The sequence below is a fragment of the Cotesia typhae genome, unplaced genomic scaffold (assembly GCF_013202065.1).
Source record: "Cotesia typhae breed Kobodo isofemale line unplaced genomic scaffold, CoteBio_Ctyphae scaffold_152, whole genome shotgun sequence".
Taxonomy (NCBI): Eukaryota; Metazoa; Arthropoda; class Insecta; order Hymenoptera; family Braconidae; genus Cotesia; species Cotesia typhae.
The window spans coordinates 1,972,546-1,990,041 of NW_027423776.1; the positions used below are offsets into that span (position 1 = coordinate 1,972,546).

The 17,496-nt window shown below is 31.2% G+C and overlaps 1 protein-coding gene across 1 annotated transcript; it reads right to left on the reverse strand.

Moving 5' to 3' along the window:
- Positions 1 to 13,660: 13,660 nt before the first annotated feature.
- LOC141535966 (uncharacterized) lies at positions 13,661 to 14,327 on the reverse strand. Its single transcript, XM_074256155.1, has 3 exons — positions 14,035 to 14,327; positions 13,787 to 13,959; positions 13,661 to 13,681 (listed from the first exon to the last, which is right to left on the reverse strand). Exons 1-3 carry the CDS (start codon positions 14,252 to 14,254, stop codon positions 13,661 to 13,663), a joined length of 414 nt encoding a protein of 137 aa, XP_074112256.1. The 5' UTR covers positions 14,255 to 14,327.
- Positions 14,328 to 17,496: the final 3,169 nt, after the last annotated feature.

The following is a 17,496-nucleotide window of genomic DNA, read 5'->3' on the forward strand; positions in this document are numbered from 1 at the left end:
CAACTACATTGTATAATTCCGGACAAAAATGGTTGTTTACTAGTTAAAAACTTTTCGAATTCGAATGAACACAGAATTTGTAAAATATTTAAACGACAGAGAGAAAAGTAATTAATTTTAGCTGCATCAATTATTGATCTTACTAATTACAGTCATCGATGAAGCCTCTAAATTGTGAATGTAATGCCGTAAAATCGTTGAATTGTATTTATCTCATTATATAAATAAAATTTATGAAAAAAAATTTTTTTTCCATTTTTGAAAATTTAACAATATTTTTTCAATTGAATAAAAAAATAGAAAGAGAAATCGGCCCAATCTGGGTTCTACAGGGATAACTGTGGAATTGATTAAAGTTTATTTTAGAAAAAAATTTAAAAAAATGTCGAACTTCGAAAAATCATTGATTTTTGTCAAAAACTGAAAAATTCCATATGTATTGACTTACAAAAATTTTTTAATATTTTTTATCGGAAAGTACATCTAAAAACAAAAATTTAAAAAAAAAAAAAAGGTACCTAAATGTTTAGTTTTGAAAAAGTTATGGCTATTTGAAAATAAAAAAGCCATTTTTTTGAAAAATTCATAACTTTTTGGAGTTAGGTAAAAAAATTCAAAAAAATTCTGAGAACCGTTTTTTATAGGGTAGAAAAGGATGGAAAACTTTCGGCCAAATCGAAAAGGGTCGGGGTCAAAAGTGGTCGATTTGGAATGAAATACATATATATATATATATATATATATATATATATATATATATATATATATATATATATATATATATATATATATATATATATATATATATATATATATATATATATATATATATATATATATATATTAGGTGTCCCTTATATGGCAAAAAAAAAAATTTTTTTAGAATTTCGAAACGCATACCCTCCAATTTTTTTATAAATGCTAAAATGTACTTAAATATGAAATTTCGTATCTGTAGCATGATTGCAACCCGTGCCGACCGAGCTCTAAAGTTTAATAAAAAACGGTGTTTTTGTCTGACATTTTGGTTTGATCCAAAACTAATTAAAATGCAACAAATAAAGTAAATATGAGTAAAACTAAAAAAATATCAATACAAACTTTTATTTAAATACAAATTATAATAATAATTAATTAGGGTAACTTCTCTTTAGTGTAGTTTTTTTACAGTCTGGATACAGATTTCTATGTTCCTGAACACAACGCAACAAAAACTGTTTTTGCTCTTCTTCAGCCGTGATAAGACCATTAAAATCTTGCATTAATTTAACAGCTCTTTCAGCAGTGTCATTTACGACCTTCAAACGACTTAATCGCCTTCTAGCTTCTAAAAAAGCAAGATTGTCACCCCACGAAGATACGTCTTCCCGAAGAAAACTGTCGTCGATCTGTAGTCGAGATAGAAATCGTTTGCTTCTTTGAGTCACAAAATCATCCAGCGTCATATCTGAAATAAAGAAAAACTATTAAAATAAGCAAAAACTAAACCACAAAACTTTGAAAAAGAAACATGAAAATATTAAGTACTTACCAAACAAATTTTGCGTAATATCTTCCTTCGATGGGACATAGCGTTTAGAGGAATCTGAACTTTCGTCTCTGTTTAAATTATTAATCATTTTTGTCTTGGTTTTGGTATCAACTTTTTCATCAAAGAGTGATAACATGACTGTTTCTTCACACAAATACCATAAATGATGAATAAACTTGCTTATGGATGCCTTGGAACTTGTCGCGTCTACTTTTTCATATTCTTTTAGAGCTTTCAAAAAGGACAAGTCTTGGTTAGGTGCTTTAACTGCCATTGTACATTCGAGCCAAGGTTTGGTATACAAGGTGACGATAAATAAACAAACATCTTGTAGAGCATTTTTGTCCTTTGCAGTAATTTTAAGTTGCGATTGAAGCAAACATATTTTTTATAGAATAGATTGCTCTCGCCATCCATCGCGCTTGATGCAAAGCTCCGGGGGGCCTGAGTGTTAGTTTATTCTCTGTGTCTCCTCCTAAGAACACAACGCATAGTTCAACCAATTCGCGGTAATCGTCTCTAACAAAAGATTTTTCCAGTTCAGTCTTATAAAAAGTTAACAAAGATGTAATGTTTGTCTTAGCAATATGTGCTTCAACGAAATTTAGAAGTGACTCAATGTTATCAGTGTTAATATTTTTCCAATTATCTCTTAACTTTTTGAAAATTGGAATATCTGGGCTACTTGTAATATGTTTTACCTTTGTTTCAAAAACAGCTTTAAGGACCAACTCATAAACATGATGACGACAAGCAAAAAGCAGCAATTCCCTTTCTAAAGTCTGCTCCAAAATAGCACAAGCTCCACTGAAACGGCCAGTATTGGAAGCTGTTGTATCGCAGCACATTATCTGTACTTTGTCATGGAGGGTCCAGTCAAAGAGAGCAGTTGAAATGGCTTTAGCTTGATGTTTTCCAGAAGAACTCTCTAATTTCGGTACTGCAAGAAGCGTTCTTCTTTTGAACTTCGTACATCCAATCCAGGTAATAGTTTTCCATCCCAATGAATTGTGACTACGTCAAGCAAATTATTCTGGAAGTCAGTTTTTATTGCTTCTGCCCTGGATTTTCTCGCTTGAGTACGAACTCGCTGAATCGAGGATTTGTTTATAGGGAAATCATCGCTGTTCAGACCAAGCGCTTCTACAACCGCATGGAGAATGTAAACTGAGTCCCTTATGCTTAATTGGCATCGATCTAAAGCTGCTACCAGTTTTGGAGTTATTAAACTTTTGTGCCTCTTTTAAAACTTTCTTCAGGGCAAGGAATCTGAGTACTAAGTTCAGAGTTCGAAATCTGTTCCTCATCCGAATTCTCAAGACATTCCAAGTTATCTATCGAAGAAGTAGATGCAACAGCCAATAACTCTCTTTGTTTTACCTTTCTTTCCTCTTCTTCCAATCGTCTTTGCCTAACTCGTTCTTCTTTCTCCGCCAAATTTTTGTCGATTCCACCTAAGCATCCCGGTCGACCGGGCTCTCTCTGTTTCCTTAAGAAATCTTTGTCTTCCTCTATCTTCATTCTGTCAAAGGCATCTGCATGTGCAATATCAAATAAGTTATCAAGGTCTTTTACAAAATTATTTTCACGATTCTTGAAAGTCAACTGAGTTTTCTTACAGTTTTTTTGCAGGTCCCTCCAAACATGATATAAATCAACAAGTTTCTTCACGCAGTTAGGGATTGCCTTCGTAGGAATTCTAGCTTTTTCCCAAAATATAATGGACTCTCTTATAACAAGATTCGCACTTTCACTAACAGTCAGCTTGACTTCACGAATATTGTAAAATAAAACGGTAAGAACTTGTCGATTAGATGGTAATTTTGCACCATTTATCTGGTGGCTTGGCAGTCCGATAAGGAAAATATTTTGTTTATCACTTCGTAATTCCACAGACATTTTCACAAAATAAACAACAACGCACTAAAAATGTTAGAAATCACTTATAAAATGACAATTGAAACTCGCAGTAACAGGTCGCCGCGCTACTCCCGCGCAACTTGTATGGACAAGTTAAAAACTCAAGTCGGCACGGGTTATCGTTTATAAATCGGGCTAATATTTATTTCTAGACTATATTATGTCCATACGAAACTTTTTAGAAGGTATGCGTAAAAATATATTGAAGTTGAATTTTAAGGGACACCTAATATATATATATATATATATATATATATATATATATATATATATATACTTACATTTTTAACTCACATATATATATAAACAAAATATATACAAACATAGTGACACCCTCGCGGGAATAGTCAGGGAAGCTTCCTAGGACCTCAAAACGTCAAGATCTGATGAGAACTCGATTTTTGAAAAACGGGGTGAAACCAGTAACTTCTCGATTTTTGAAAATTTTCAATTTTCTTAGCGGGAAGTTAAAAATTTTCAAAAATGTTCAACTCGTTTATTTGTTTAATTAACGTTAACAATTTTCGAGCCAAGCTACCAAACGTAATATATTAATATAAAATGAATCAAGATTAAAGATTTAGGAAAAAAAATTTTTTTTTAACATTAGTCGCCGGATATTTCAATTTTTGATAAGATTGAAAAATCGTTATAAAATTATTATAATGAAGAAACTTTTATTTATATAACATTGCTTATATAACAAGAACTTCCAAAAGGAAAAAAATTCATAGACTGTTACGTTTTCGCAAATTTTAAATATAATCTAAAATCAATTAATTAATATTTCAGTTAATTAATTATTAATCGAGGTATTTCGTAACGGAAATACCTCAAGATAAGAGGTTTCTGGAACGTCAACGCAGCCCAGTAGACTAAACAGTCTACGTTGTGAGATTTGGACTGCGTTGATGTTTTCATCGAGTAACCTGGGATGCAATGTTGCTAAAATTCTGTATAAAAACCCATTGTAATTATTATTCATAGAGCATTCTGTCCCCAGACTTCTCCTGGAGCAGTCAGTCCGAGGACTTAGCTCTCTGCTGGTCCGAGGCTGAACCTGTCAATTCCTTTTGAATAAACCTATTTAATTGTTAATCAATAAAAATGGATACTTATTAAAACCTTCACCCAGGGTTGAGAGCGCTTATCAGCGTTTCACCCTGGTTCCCTTACCTAGAGCCCTAGCCAGTGTTCAAATATCCTATCCTGTAAATATCCTTATTATTACCCCCAGGGTGTGAGTGCTTATTAGCTGTTCCACCCTGGTGAAATCGCCAAGAGCGCTAGCCAGCGTCCAGGCACTTTATCCATCACCTACCTGAAGGCAGGTAAATTAAAAGTAAATATTGAATAATTTTATAAATTAAATTTTAAAAAGCGCTTCGCGGATAAATCAGTGACACGACCCACCTGGAGTCTATTAACATCCTAATGAGGTCAAAATCTGGACTTAAATTATTTAAAATTAATTACCCCAAAATTTGGGAACGTAACATAGACACATTTTTTAAACTTTTATAAGAGATTTTATGAAAACTCAAGTCGACGAAAAATTATTTAATAAACAATTAAATAACCTAAACAAAAATCAAGTTAAAAATTTTTTAGCAGCACTATTTTTCTTCAAATGTCTAGACGACACTATAATTTATTGAGATTTTGAAATTAATATTGAATGTTACAAACAAATCATTTTGTGTTGCATACTTTGCTTGGCGGCGATGCCTAGTTGGCGGCGATGCCCAATTTTCAACGTTTGATTAAAATTATAAATAATGAAACTACAACCCCGGGAGTCAAGACTTACTAAAATTTTCTCCTCTTTTAGGATTTTTTTTCAAATTTGAGATATATTTATTAAGTTATGGCTATACAATGGAGATTCTCTTTTTATCTTCGCTTTTTGTTTACAACAAATGAAATTTTTAAAGGTGTATAAATTGAAAAATTCCTCTAACTCAGAATTAAATTCTGAATCTAATGCACCAATCGCTATATTTTTAAGAGAATTGTAACTTTTATTCGCAGAAAATTCATTTCTTAACTAGACTAAGACTTGAGTAAGTCAAATTATTACAAATTTTAATTGGCATACAATTTATTAATTTAATTATTATTAATTTAATTTATTTTTTGATTTATTAATTTAATTATTAATTTATTTATTTAATTCCATTGCCACTGAAGTCCCCTGAGACTCTTGACGACCAGCGTTATTTTAATACTATGACTAGAAAAAATTCACCGTCTTAAACTAATTTCAATTGTATAAATTACTGGTAAAATCAAGAAAATGAAATTTTTATATCAAGTTTGTAACGGGTACATTTTTCACGTTTTCTAATTTAAACAACTAATTAATCTAAATCCCCGGCTCTAAATTTACTCGCCGGAGTCCAGGGTCATAAACGGGGATTGAATCAAAAATAACTAAATATAAACAATACACTTCATTTTAATTAATAAATCAAAGAAAGAAAATCTGTTTATTGACCTGATCATGTTAATCAACAATATAAATAATATAATCAAATTAAACAATATAAATAATACATAAGAACACTCTTTATACACATATTCGCGGTTCAAAATCAATAAACAATATAAACAATGTAAGCAATATAACCTAATACAGTATAACCTTCTATGCTAGACATATACGACGTTATTCACGGTTCAAAACTCAAAAACGCGGTCTATAAACACATACTACTCCCCAAATAACACCCCACCCCCCGGTGACTAGCCGTCCGCCCTGGGGGCCCTAAATTCTACCCCGAAAGCAAGTGGAGAGTATCCTCCTCGCCCTCACCTACACGGCTCTGATTACCTACCGTACCTCAGCGGAAGATCTCGCGGCACGGGGACTCGCATTTTCATCCGGTCAGTCTACGATACTTACCTGGGTCTTGGTCAGACTCCAGGTAGAGAATCATCCTCTTGAATTACTTAGTAAAGAGTATTCAGCCAAGTAATTCTCCCGAGAAAGAATTGCTTATCAAAATTATTTCCAAAACCGAACTTAACATATTTTTGAACTATCACTACGAACGAGAAATCTTCGCCCTCTGTCGAGGCTTGAGCAAGCTCACCGATTGTCGAAAATTTCGAAGTTTTTATTTTCCGCAAAATAATTTAGTCGAAAGACTCATAATTATTTTCTATTTTAATCTTCGATCTTTCATTATCTATCCATTCCATCAACCAAATTTTTAAGTATTTATGCGTTAAAATAATTTCTTTCAAAATTATTTCTTTTCCATACTAAATCGGCTTGGTACTTAATATATTTTCCTATTCTTTTAAATTCTTTTACAATTATATTCTTTTGTTTGATAAACTCGCTTGGCTAATAATAATCATTTTATTATTAAACGGTAGCAGGGCAAACCAAGAGATCCTATAGGAAGTGCAATAAATTTTTTATTTTATAACTATTTAAGCGTATTGTTAAACATTATTTTGCAGTTTAAGTGAAATCCAAAAAGATGTTTGCTTAGGTCTGACTATACATGAACCTATGTATAATTATATATTAACTCATATATAATTTAATAATACATGATAATCTATAAAAGGCTAATTATGTTAGCCAAGTTTGATCACATCCAATTATATATGGACCCGTATATTATCAGATCTGATTATATACAGATTCATATTAGTCAAGTATGAGTAGGTATAATTATATAGAAGTCTACATATAGTTATATATAATTAGATATAACTACATATGATTAGGCAAAATCATTTTCTTCGGGAGTATGGTCAGATCTAATTTAACAAAGTATACTCTATTAAAATACTAATAAATATATTATGTAAAATTTAGGAAATATTATACATAATCTATAATAAATGTATTACTTCAATATATTATAACGAGAATTTTTGAAGTCGATCCAGGTGTTCGATCGTTACAGTGTTCCATGCTTCCAGACCTTGGCGTGAATCGCCAATTTATAATCGGAATTTTCTTGGGGTTTTACGGAACTTACTTCTTGCTAAAATTCTAAATTATACTTCGGTATCTTTCCGATTTTCGGTTTCTGGTCTCAATAAAAATAGGGCGCCAGGTAATTTTTAATCACTGGAATTTTTAATTTCACTCGAATTTTTAATCACTGAAGCCAAAAATAAAATGCAAAAGACTGAAACCTTAACCTGGAACTGAAACTCTACGTATGTCCAATCACCTGAAGTGACCAGCGGAAACTCTCAGACACGACTGTACCCTACGAAGTCCAAAACTCGACTGTTAAACGTGACTCACTCACAACTGAAAGCTCTATAATCAATTAATTCCCAAATATTTTAAATCTTTAATCAAACAATTGAGGTTCTGAGTACGGATATTCCTTTGGTGGATGCTCTCCAGGAACTGACTACGGCTGGGATCGAAACTCAAAAACTCAAAACGTAACCGTAAACAAAAGTAGATAATTTTTTATTCGCTAGAAATTATCAAAACTAGCTAAAACGTAAACTAAAACTTAAATTGATCCCATATGCTTTCGTCATATTCCTTTACGTCGGAGCGCTGGCATCTCAACCAGACTTAGGCATTCCACCCGAAAGTCTCAAAGGGTTAGACTGGTGTCTAACGTCAAACGAAACCGGGTGACTTATAGTCCCGCTCCACGGTAACGCTGACCTACCCACGTCCTCTGCAACCTCAAAACCCAAAACTAAAAATTCAGAACTCAAAACTCAAAACTCAAAATCCGAAACACAAAACTCAAATCTCAAAATTCGAAACTTAAAACTCAAAACTCAAAATAACTCAATAAAACCTTAAATGACTTGACCTTAATATTTTTCAAAACTTGACTTTAAACTGACTCTATTCTTAAAAATTTCTAAAATCTTAACTGCATCATTAATTCTCTAAATTCACTCTAAAACTATAAACTTCGTTACTCGGCATCAACACTCACTTAATTCACAAAACAATTTTCTTTAATCTTTAAAATTATATTTTCTATGGTATTTGGCCTTGAAATATCGGCTTAAAACTACAAAAATCCGTTGGCGCTAGTGACGTTCATTTTAAATAGACCCCGGTCGTTAAAATAACGTCACAATATATAAGCAAAATGTATTATTAATTTAGTATTGATTTATAAATAATAATAATGAAAAAATAAAATAAAACATAACTTAGCTCTTCATCTGCAATTATTAATAAAAATATTCAGATCTTATATTTATGTTAAAATCACTAAAGAACATAAAATCAATAATTATAGATAAATTTATAATTTACATTTGATTAGATATAATTATGTACATAGCTTTACGTTTCATTATATGTTAGGGTGGGTCAAAAAAATCAACTATTTTTTTTTTACAATTAATACGGAAAAATGGGTTACTAGGCACCTTAAAAAAATTCTCACCAAATATGAACTCTTAATTTTAATAGGAAGATCCGCCGCGTCACAGTTTTCCATTTTTTTCCCAGTCCAATAGAAAAAAATTAATTCCTCATCATTAATTGGTCGTACAGAAAAAATTTTTTCAAGAATTTTGTAGGAAATTTAATGCTCTACAAAAAAGGTATCTTATGTTTTTTCCGTAAACCTCACCATTTCACTAATATTGAAGATTTAAGATTGATTATTTTAAGTCAAATGTCACTTTTGTTTATGAATTTTATAACTCGACAAGAAATGGCTATTATTGAATGGGCAATAGAAATTTTTGTAGCAAATTCACTGCTCCATAAAAATGGTATCTTATGTTTTGGCGATTAAATTAATCGTTCAAAAGATATTCATCATCAAACTTTCATGTATATCGATTTTAAGAGTTTTTGATTAAATAATCGAAAAATTTCAATTTAATCTATCAGTTTTGAGAAAATTTCATTTTTTGTCTTTAATGTAAGTATTATTTGAATTTTGTTTTCAAAATTTTTATTCAATAATTCCAAACTTTTTATTTTTCATCATTAGAAATCACGATAATGTTGTTTTTTTATAACGTCTTCAAAACGTCTTAAAAAATTTTTCCACTACAGCTGTATATTGTCCTTGGGAAAATTTCTTCTGTAGAGAATTTTTGTTTTGTATTCTATTTACTCTGTTTCCCTTGTGAACTAGCGCCACCTACATTTTTCTTTATAGTTATATTGTTTTTATTTGTTTACATTTTCTACAGCATTTCTAGTGTTTCCACAAGTTATGATCTTGTATATGTGTTAAAACGATTAAATATTTACAAATTTTGCGGTCACTACATGTTTTTTTTTATCAGCTCAAAGTGTTAAAATGTTCTTTCAAAGAAAGTGCTAACAATGCAACTGATCAAGTTATTGAACTATGGAAAAACAACCAGATTCCGACTAGTGGATCAACTAATGTAATACAAAAAATTCTTCGCTATCATAACCGATGGTTGAAATTGCAAAAATCTTTTGTGCGAAAAAAATCATCAGCCCAAAACAAAAATGTAATAATATTTCAGAATGAAATCAAAGCATTATTTGATATTGTAGATAATAAATCAATAAAACTGCTTGATAATGATATTCGTGAACTATATTCAAATCAAAAAAGTGATACCCGGAAAGAAATTCTTTCAAATAACCCAAATAAATTAAACAGTACTATGAATACGATGGAAGTAGATGAAAGTCGTGAGTATTTACAACATTTAATTATTATAAATTTTAATCAGAATTGAAAATAAATTAAATTAATTATAAATTATAAATAATAAAGTATATTATTGTTTTTCTAATTAATTATATCATAAATGTCAATATGTTCGTAGATGACCCTTGCGACTTTCAAATCATTCTGAAATCAGTCTGAAAAAATTCTGGAAACGTTATGGAATCATGATGGTTCCAGAGTGGTTTTGTGCCTATTTTCCAGCATGAAACCAGAGTGAATCCAGACTAAAGCCAGAGTGGAATCAAAGTGAACTCAGAATTAAATTAAAGTGGAACCAGAGTGAACCCAGACTAAAGTCAGAGTGGAATCAAATAAAAAACAACCGTTACGCTCGGGAATCGAATCTGGGACCTGACGCTTGAAAGACTAATTCTTTACCAGTTTACCGATCAGAATTACTTGAATATCAGGGTTTTTAACAACTACAAGTAATGCAAATCGTATACATGATCAATGCGTAATGAACAAAATTTTTTATTTCGTTTGTAAATTATTAATTATCAATATACACTGATAGAAAGATTTATTAACTATTAATAAATTAATTTATTCGAAGACAATTATTTAATTGGTTAAATTTTAATAATTTAAAATTAAAATAATTTAAAATTTAGCTCGATCAAATATTAAAAACAAATACATGTAATGACATATAGTTATATATAAATTATATGTAATTATATGTAGTTATATAAAAATTATATATAGACTTGTTATGTCCAAGGGCGTTTTTAGAGCGGTAGCGTAAACGGTGGAGGTTTGGACTAACAATTTAAAGAATACACAACGGAGGTTTTAATTCCGTTGTTTTAATTATTTATGTGGGACGTTTTCGAAGTACGAATTTACCACGCCTTCGTTTGAGACTGTTCACGGATTTATTGAGAGTAGATGTACTTACTGTTACGGGAACTTTATTGATGGTCAGATCCGTGATTTTAGGGCAGCTGTTAGTGCCTGTTCCTTGATTGGGCCCTTTGGTTGGTTCTCGCAGCGGATGGAGTAGGGTGGATTTGGGCTGCTTATATTTCGGGCTTCTTATTTTATGAAATGACTTGTTGGAAACTGATTTCACTTTAATTGAGATTTATTTTTATAAACATTAAAACTTACACTTTCACAATTTGAATTTTAAAGAATTTAACTTAATGAATTTTAGTAATTTAATTGAGCTAACGTCCTCCAGTCCCCCGTAGGGTAAAGTGCGCAAATTTAGCTTTTTAGTGGTATTTTATTTAAACTTACTGCCCGGATTCTCGCCTAAGTGCAGAGCAAATTAGAATTCTGAGATTCCGGTTCTCTAGATATTTAGAACTAATAGCTAATACGTGGCCTGCTGGTTGAACCGAATCTGAACTCGTCTAAAGTGCAGCGCAAATTAAGATGAGTGACTTTTACAAGGCACGGGTCCGTCAATTAAACGCGGAAGTCGAATTAATTGCTCAAAGACCAATACGTGGCCTGCCAGTTGAACCAAGTCTGAACTCGTCCTAAGTGCAGAGCAAATTAAGATAAGTGACTTTTACAAGGCACGGGTCCGTCAACTAAACGCGGAAGTCGAATTACTTGATCAAAGACAAGGCGTTGGCTGTTGATCGCCTTTTTAAATACTCGCGGTGCTGAGATTGCAGAAGTCCCCGCTAGTCAACCAGCAGTCGCGTAGCTTATATTTTATTGTGGCTTTCGCGCATGGAGAAGTCTTCCATCTGCGCGGGTGATTTAAATTTAAAGAAAAATTTTGGGGTGGACATAACAGACTTAAAAATGAATATATGTAGTGACGTACAGTTATATATAAATTATTTGCAATTATATATGGGGTATTCCATGCCAAATCGACCACTTTTGACCCCGACCCTTTTCGATTTGGCCGAAAGTTTTCCATCCTTTTCTACCCTATAAAAAACGGTTCTCAAAATTTTTTTTAATTTTTTTACCTAACTCCAAAAAAGTTATGAATTTTTCAAAAAAATGGCTTTTTTATTTTCAAATAGCCATAACTTTTTCAAAACTAAACATTTAGGTACCTTTTTTTTTTTTTAATTTTTGTTTTTAGATGTACTTTCCGATAAAAAATATTAAAAAATTTTTGTAAGTCAATACATATGGAATTTTTCAGTTTTTTGACAAAAATCAATGATTTTTCGAAGTTCGACATTTTTTTTTTTAAATTTTTTTTTTCTAAAATAAACTTTAATCAATTCCACAGTTATCCCTGTAGAACCCAGATTGGGCCGATTTCTCTTTCTATTTTTTTTATTCAATTGAAATAATATTGTTAAATTTTCAAAAATGGAAAAAAAATTTTTTTTCATAAATTTTATTTATATAATGAGATAAATTACAATATATAATGAGATAAAATACAATTCAACGATTTTACGGCATTACATTCACAATTTAGAGGCTTCATCGATGACTGTAAGTAGTAAGATCAATAATTGATGCAGCTAAAATTAATTACTTTTCTCTCTGTCGTTTAAATATTTTACAAATTCTGTGTTCATTCGAATTCGAAAAGTTTTTAACTAGTAAACAACCATTTTTGTCCGGAATTATACAATGTAGTTGTTGAGTTCCTGTAATCGGTTTCGTTTTCAAAAATCGATCATTTAAATCATTTACTGCTGTGTCATAATCTTCTTCTGGGGAAAACTTCACTATAATATTTGGCAAGTTATCCGGTGCAGAAGCCCATTCAAAAAGTTTTTCTGGTGTCGTTATTTGTTTGTCTACCGCGAGTTGGAGACTTGCTCTCGCTGCAAGTCGTTTGAGAATACCACCGATTCCATCACACGGACCTTTCCATGGGCAGTCGCAAAAAAATGCCATTCAGCAGGAATATCAAAATCATCTTCGTGGTAATATAAATTTACAAAGTTTTTAAAGTTTTTAAATTGTTGAGGAGCTCCATCAGAAAAATAATAAATCTTGTTACAACGTTCAGGAAGACTTTTCACGTAATCAGTTATTATTTCGATGAAAACATGAACAGCAACGGCATCATGTTTGTTAGAATCTGAGATAATTACTAAACTTTTGTGTTCAAGTTTGTTATTTACTGTATAATAAATAACGACTGGAAAAACTGTTGCCTGATTATTATTCCAGTGAAAACCAGCTGCCGCATTTTGTACTACGAAGGCATAATTTTCTGCAAAATCACAAATAATAACGTATTCGTTTGGTTTCAATGTTTCTTTCAATGTCTTCAAGAATTGGGCTTGCTCCTTAGCAATGAACGAATGAGGTAGAAGAATTTCTAACTCACTACAAAATTTTTCCACAAATTCTTCTGTAGGCTTAATAATAGTTTCTAAACTACTTCTCGGTTTTGATATCCAATATTTATATGTAATATTCTCGATTTCCCGGTCCTCAAAACATTTTAGTAAAATTTTACTCAACTCATCGACCCCAGGACAGTTTTTACATCCACCTAAATAACACTGAAAAGATGGATTTTCACATATAATCATGCTCAAGTAATCGCTGTAGTGTTTAATGGGCTTTTCTGTGTTCCTTGTCAAAGAATAAATATTTGCACCTAAAATAACAGTAATTTAGTAAACTTAAATTTCTCGCATTTATAATTATTAATTATTAATTCTTCTGAAGAAGAAAGCAAAACTTTTTTCAAGCTGTCGGATACCCGATTTATTTTATTGTTCAAAAATTGATTATCATTCAATTTCTTCGATGGAATCGGTGATTGATTTAACAATTCTAATGCATGGTTTATTACGGGTAATTGAGTTGCAGCGCTAACTTGGGATCCTGAGCTTGATTGTGATGCTTTGGGTTCGCTATCAAATGACATGGAACCTTAAAAAATAATAGTGAATCATATAGCTACTAGAAATGTATTCAAGTAACGTATAAATAATTAAAAAAACTTACGGAATGATAAGGATAATGGGAGATCCATGGCAGTTGTATTACTATCATTATCAGCCTGATCATTGTTGTCATTATTGTCACTATAGTTGTCTTCACGGTCACTTACATCAGCACTAGGATCATTACGAGCATTTGTTTGTTGCTTCACTAACTCTGAAGCTTTTTTTCGACATGAACTGCATAATAAATAATTATCATCTAATCCTAACGTTACTTTCATAATATCAGTCGCCGGACGTAAACCAATTTTTTTAAAATGAGATTCCAACTCAAAAGGATTACAACACCGATCAAATACCTTTTTGACGCCATAAAGACAAATTATTAAAAAAGCGCTTATAAACTAGAGAAATTATTTATTTATACAACAAATGTAATGACAATCTTTTATAAAACACTAGATTGCACAAAAGATTTATAGGTTATGTTTTAGATCTCAAAATGAAAAAGCCGCACTTTTAATCAAAACATACTAGCTTATAGCATCTAGTTTACTGGCTATAGGTAAGTCGATAATTGTTATCCCTAGTTTATCGATCTAATTGATATATTAAAATTTGAATCTTACTAAATACAGTCATCGATGAAGCCTCTAAATTGTAAATATAATGCCGTGAAATCGTTGAATTGTATTTATCTCATTATATAAATAAAATTTATGAAAAAAAATTTTTTTTCCATTTTTGAAAATTTAACAATATTTTTTCAATTGAATAAAAAAAATAGAAAGAGAAATCGGCCCAATCTGGGTTCTACAGGGATAACTGTGGAATTGATTAAAGTTTATTTTAGAAAAAAAAAATTAAAAAAAAAAAATGTCGAACTTCAAAAAATCATTGATTTTTGTCAAAAAAACTGAAAAATTCCATATGTATTGACTTACAAAAATTTTTTAATATTTTTTATCGGAAAGTACATCTAAAAACAAAAATTAAATAAAAAAAAAAAAGGTACCTAAATGTTTAGTTTTGAAAAAGTTATGGCTATTTGAAAATAAAAAAGCCATTTTTTTGAAAAATTCATAACTTTTTTGGAGTTAGGTAAAAAAATTCAAAAAAATTCTGAGAACCGTTTTTTATAGGGTAGAAAAGGATGGAAAACTTTCGGCCAAATCGAAAAGGGTCGGGGTCAAAAGTGGTCGATTTGGCATCGAATACCCCATATAGCTTTATATAATTACATATAATCTTAAAAACAAACATATGTAAAGACATATAGTTTGTAACAGTTTTACCTGCTCAGGTTGGCCCCTAATCAATTTTAAATTTAACTAAACAAAACTAACAACAATAAAAATTACCAGGGCGCCACCAGGATTATTAATCACGGTTCCTGGAACCGGTCCAGAGCTGAGAAAACTTATCGTAGGGTAGAGAGAGTGGAGGAAGGTGCTGTTAAATAATAAAAATTTAATTAACAATCTGATCAGTTTTATTAACAATAAAAATTTAACAAACTTAACAAATTTAAGCGCTCACATACACACTTATAATCTAACGAAGCGGAGAATAACTGCGAAATAAACGATATTTACAAACGAACCTCCAATTGACGATACGATGACTAGACGGGCTTTTTCGAACAAACGGTCTCCCACACCTGTCTTAAAACTAATTGGGCTTTTTCGAACAAACGGTCTCCCACACCTGTCTTAGAACTAAACTTAAAACTATAAGTCCACCGGACTAACAACAAACTAACTCCACACTTAAAATTAAGTCCACAGGACTACCGAACTTAACACTATTAGCACTCTCTATCACGCATAACCCGTTCAATTCTTCACACACATAACCCACACTTCGCTTAAATAATTATATTTTTTTTTTTTAATTTAAAAAATGATTTTAAATTAATTACAATTTATTTTTATTTTACTCAATCATTGGCTATCGGTGAAACGAAAATTCCTATATAATGACCAATTTCTTACTAAACTTTTTTTTTCGTGTTGACCTTGACTCAATATCACAGATTACTTGGACTTAATATCCACGCTGACAATTATCAAGTGTCATTTATTTTAATTTGACTACTTCACGGACTTAATCCCAAAATTATTAAATTCATACTTGACGGAATAATTTTATAATATAATATTCTCCATAATTTTCCACTCTATATTATCCTCGATAATTAATTCTCAAATTAGAATTCTTAATAATTGACTCTTGATAAAAAATATTATCAATAATTTTCTACTCGTTTTATAACTTATAAAAATTCGACACGAGTCGAAATAGTCAATTTCAATTGCTAGAACATTCGCTAGTCAAGTCTTTGCTTGACCTTGGGTATGGGAATTTATGCGACACACAACTGACGCTTGACGAAAATTCCACGAATAAAAATTTGTCTATTTTTCTCAATGACAAAAATCAATCAATTTTACTCAGTTAATTATTGAAAAATTAATTTAATGAATTTTCTTAGATGTTAGTTAATTGATTGAAAACTTTTAGATATTAAAACTTCCCCCGCAAGGTCGATCGAGCGATCCCCGGGTATAAACCCCCATGAAAATCACTCAATCCAAAAACTAGCAAATGTTCTACAATTTACCCTTGCGACTGCGAGTCCACTCTGGAACCACTCTGTTTCCAGAGTCAGAGTGGAATCATACTAGATCCAGAGTGTTTCCAGAGTGGTTTTGTGCCTTTTTTTCAGAGTGAAACCAGATTGGATACAGATTGAAACCAGACTGTATTCAGAGTGAATACAGAGTGAATACATAGTGAATACAGAGTGAATACAAATTGAATACATAGTGGACCCATAGTGAACACATAGAAAATTCAAGATCGATACAGAATGGAATCAACGTGAAGCCAAAGCGGAGCCAGATTGGTTATTCAGTGAAACTATAGTGGAGCCAGAATGAAACCAAAGTGGATACACAGTGGATTCACGATCGATACAGAATGAATTCATAGTGGACCCGAAGCGGGTCCAGATTGGTTATCGAGTGAGACCAGAGTGGATGCGGAGTGGAGCCAGAATAAAACCAAAGTGGCGTCGGAGTTGAATCAGAATGCAACCTGAATAAAATTCGATTGGAATCAAAATGGAATGAGAGTAGATAAAGAATAAAACCAGAGTAGAACCAAAGTGAATACAAATTGTTGCAGAGTGAACTTCAATTATTTTCTTAGCAAATCCTTTATGAATTTTGAGTTACTCCAAAGTATTTTTAGATTAAATCCAAAGAATTTTTAGAACGGACCTGTCATGTTTACACTTCAGTATACCTACTGTGAATTTATATCGATCTTGTTTCGTCTGATCAAAATACATATGGTTCAAAACGTTCGTATTGCTACATAATTTTTAGTAGATTTCATAAAAATCTAACTATTCCCTTGTGGAAATAATTCTCTGAAAAAACTCTTGACAAGTCTTTATAACTCTGAATAAGACTTTTCGAAATTCTTCACATCCCTAACTAAGTGAAGGAAAGACTTA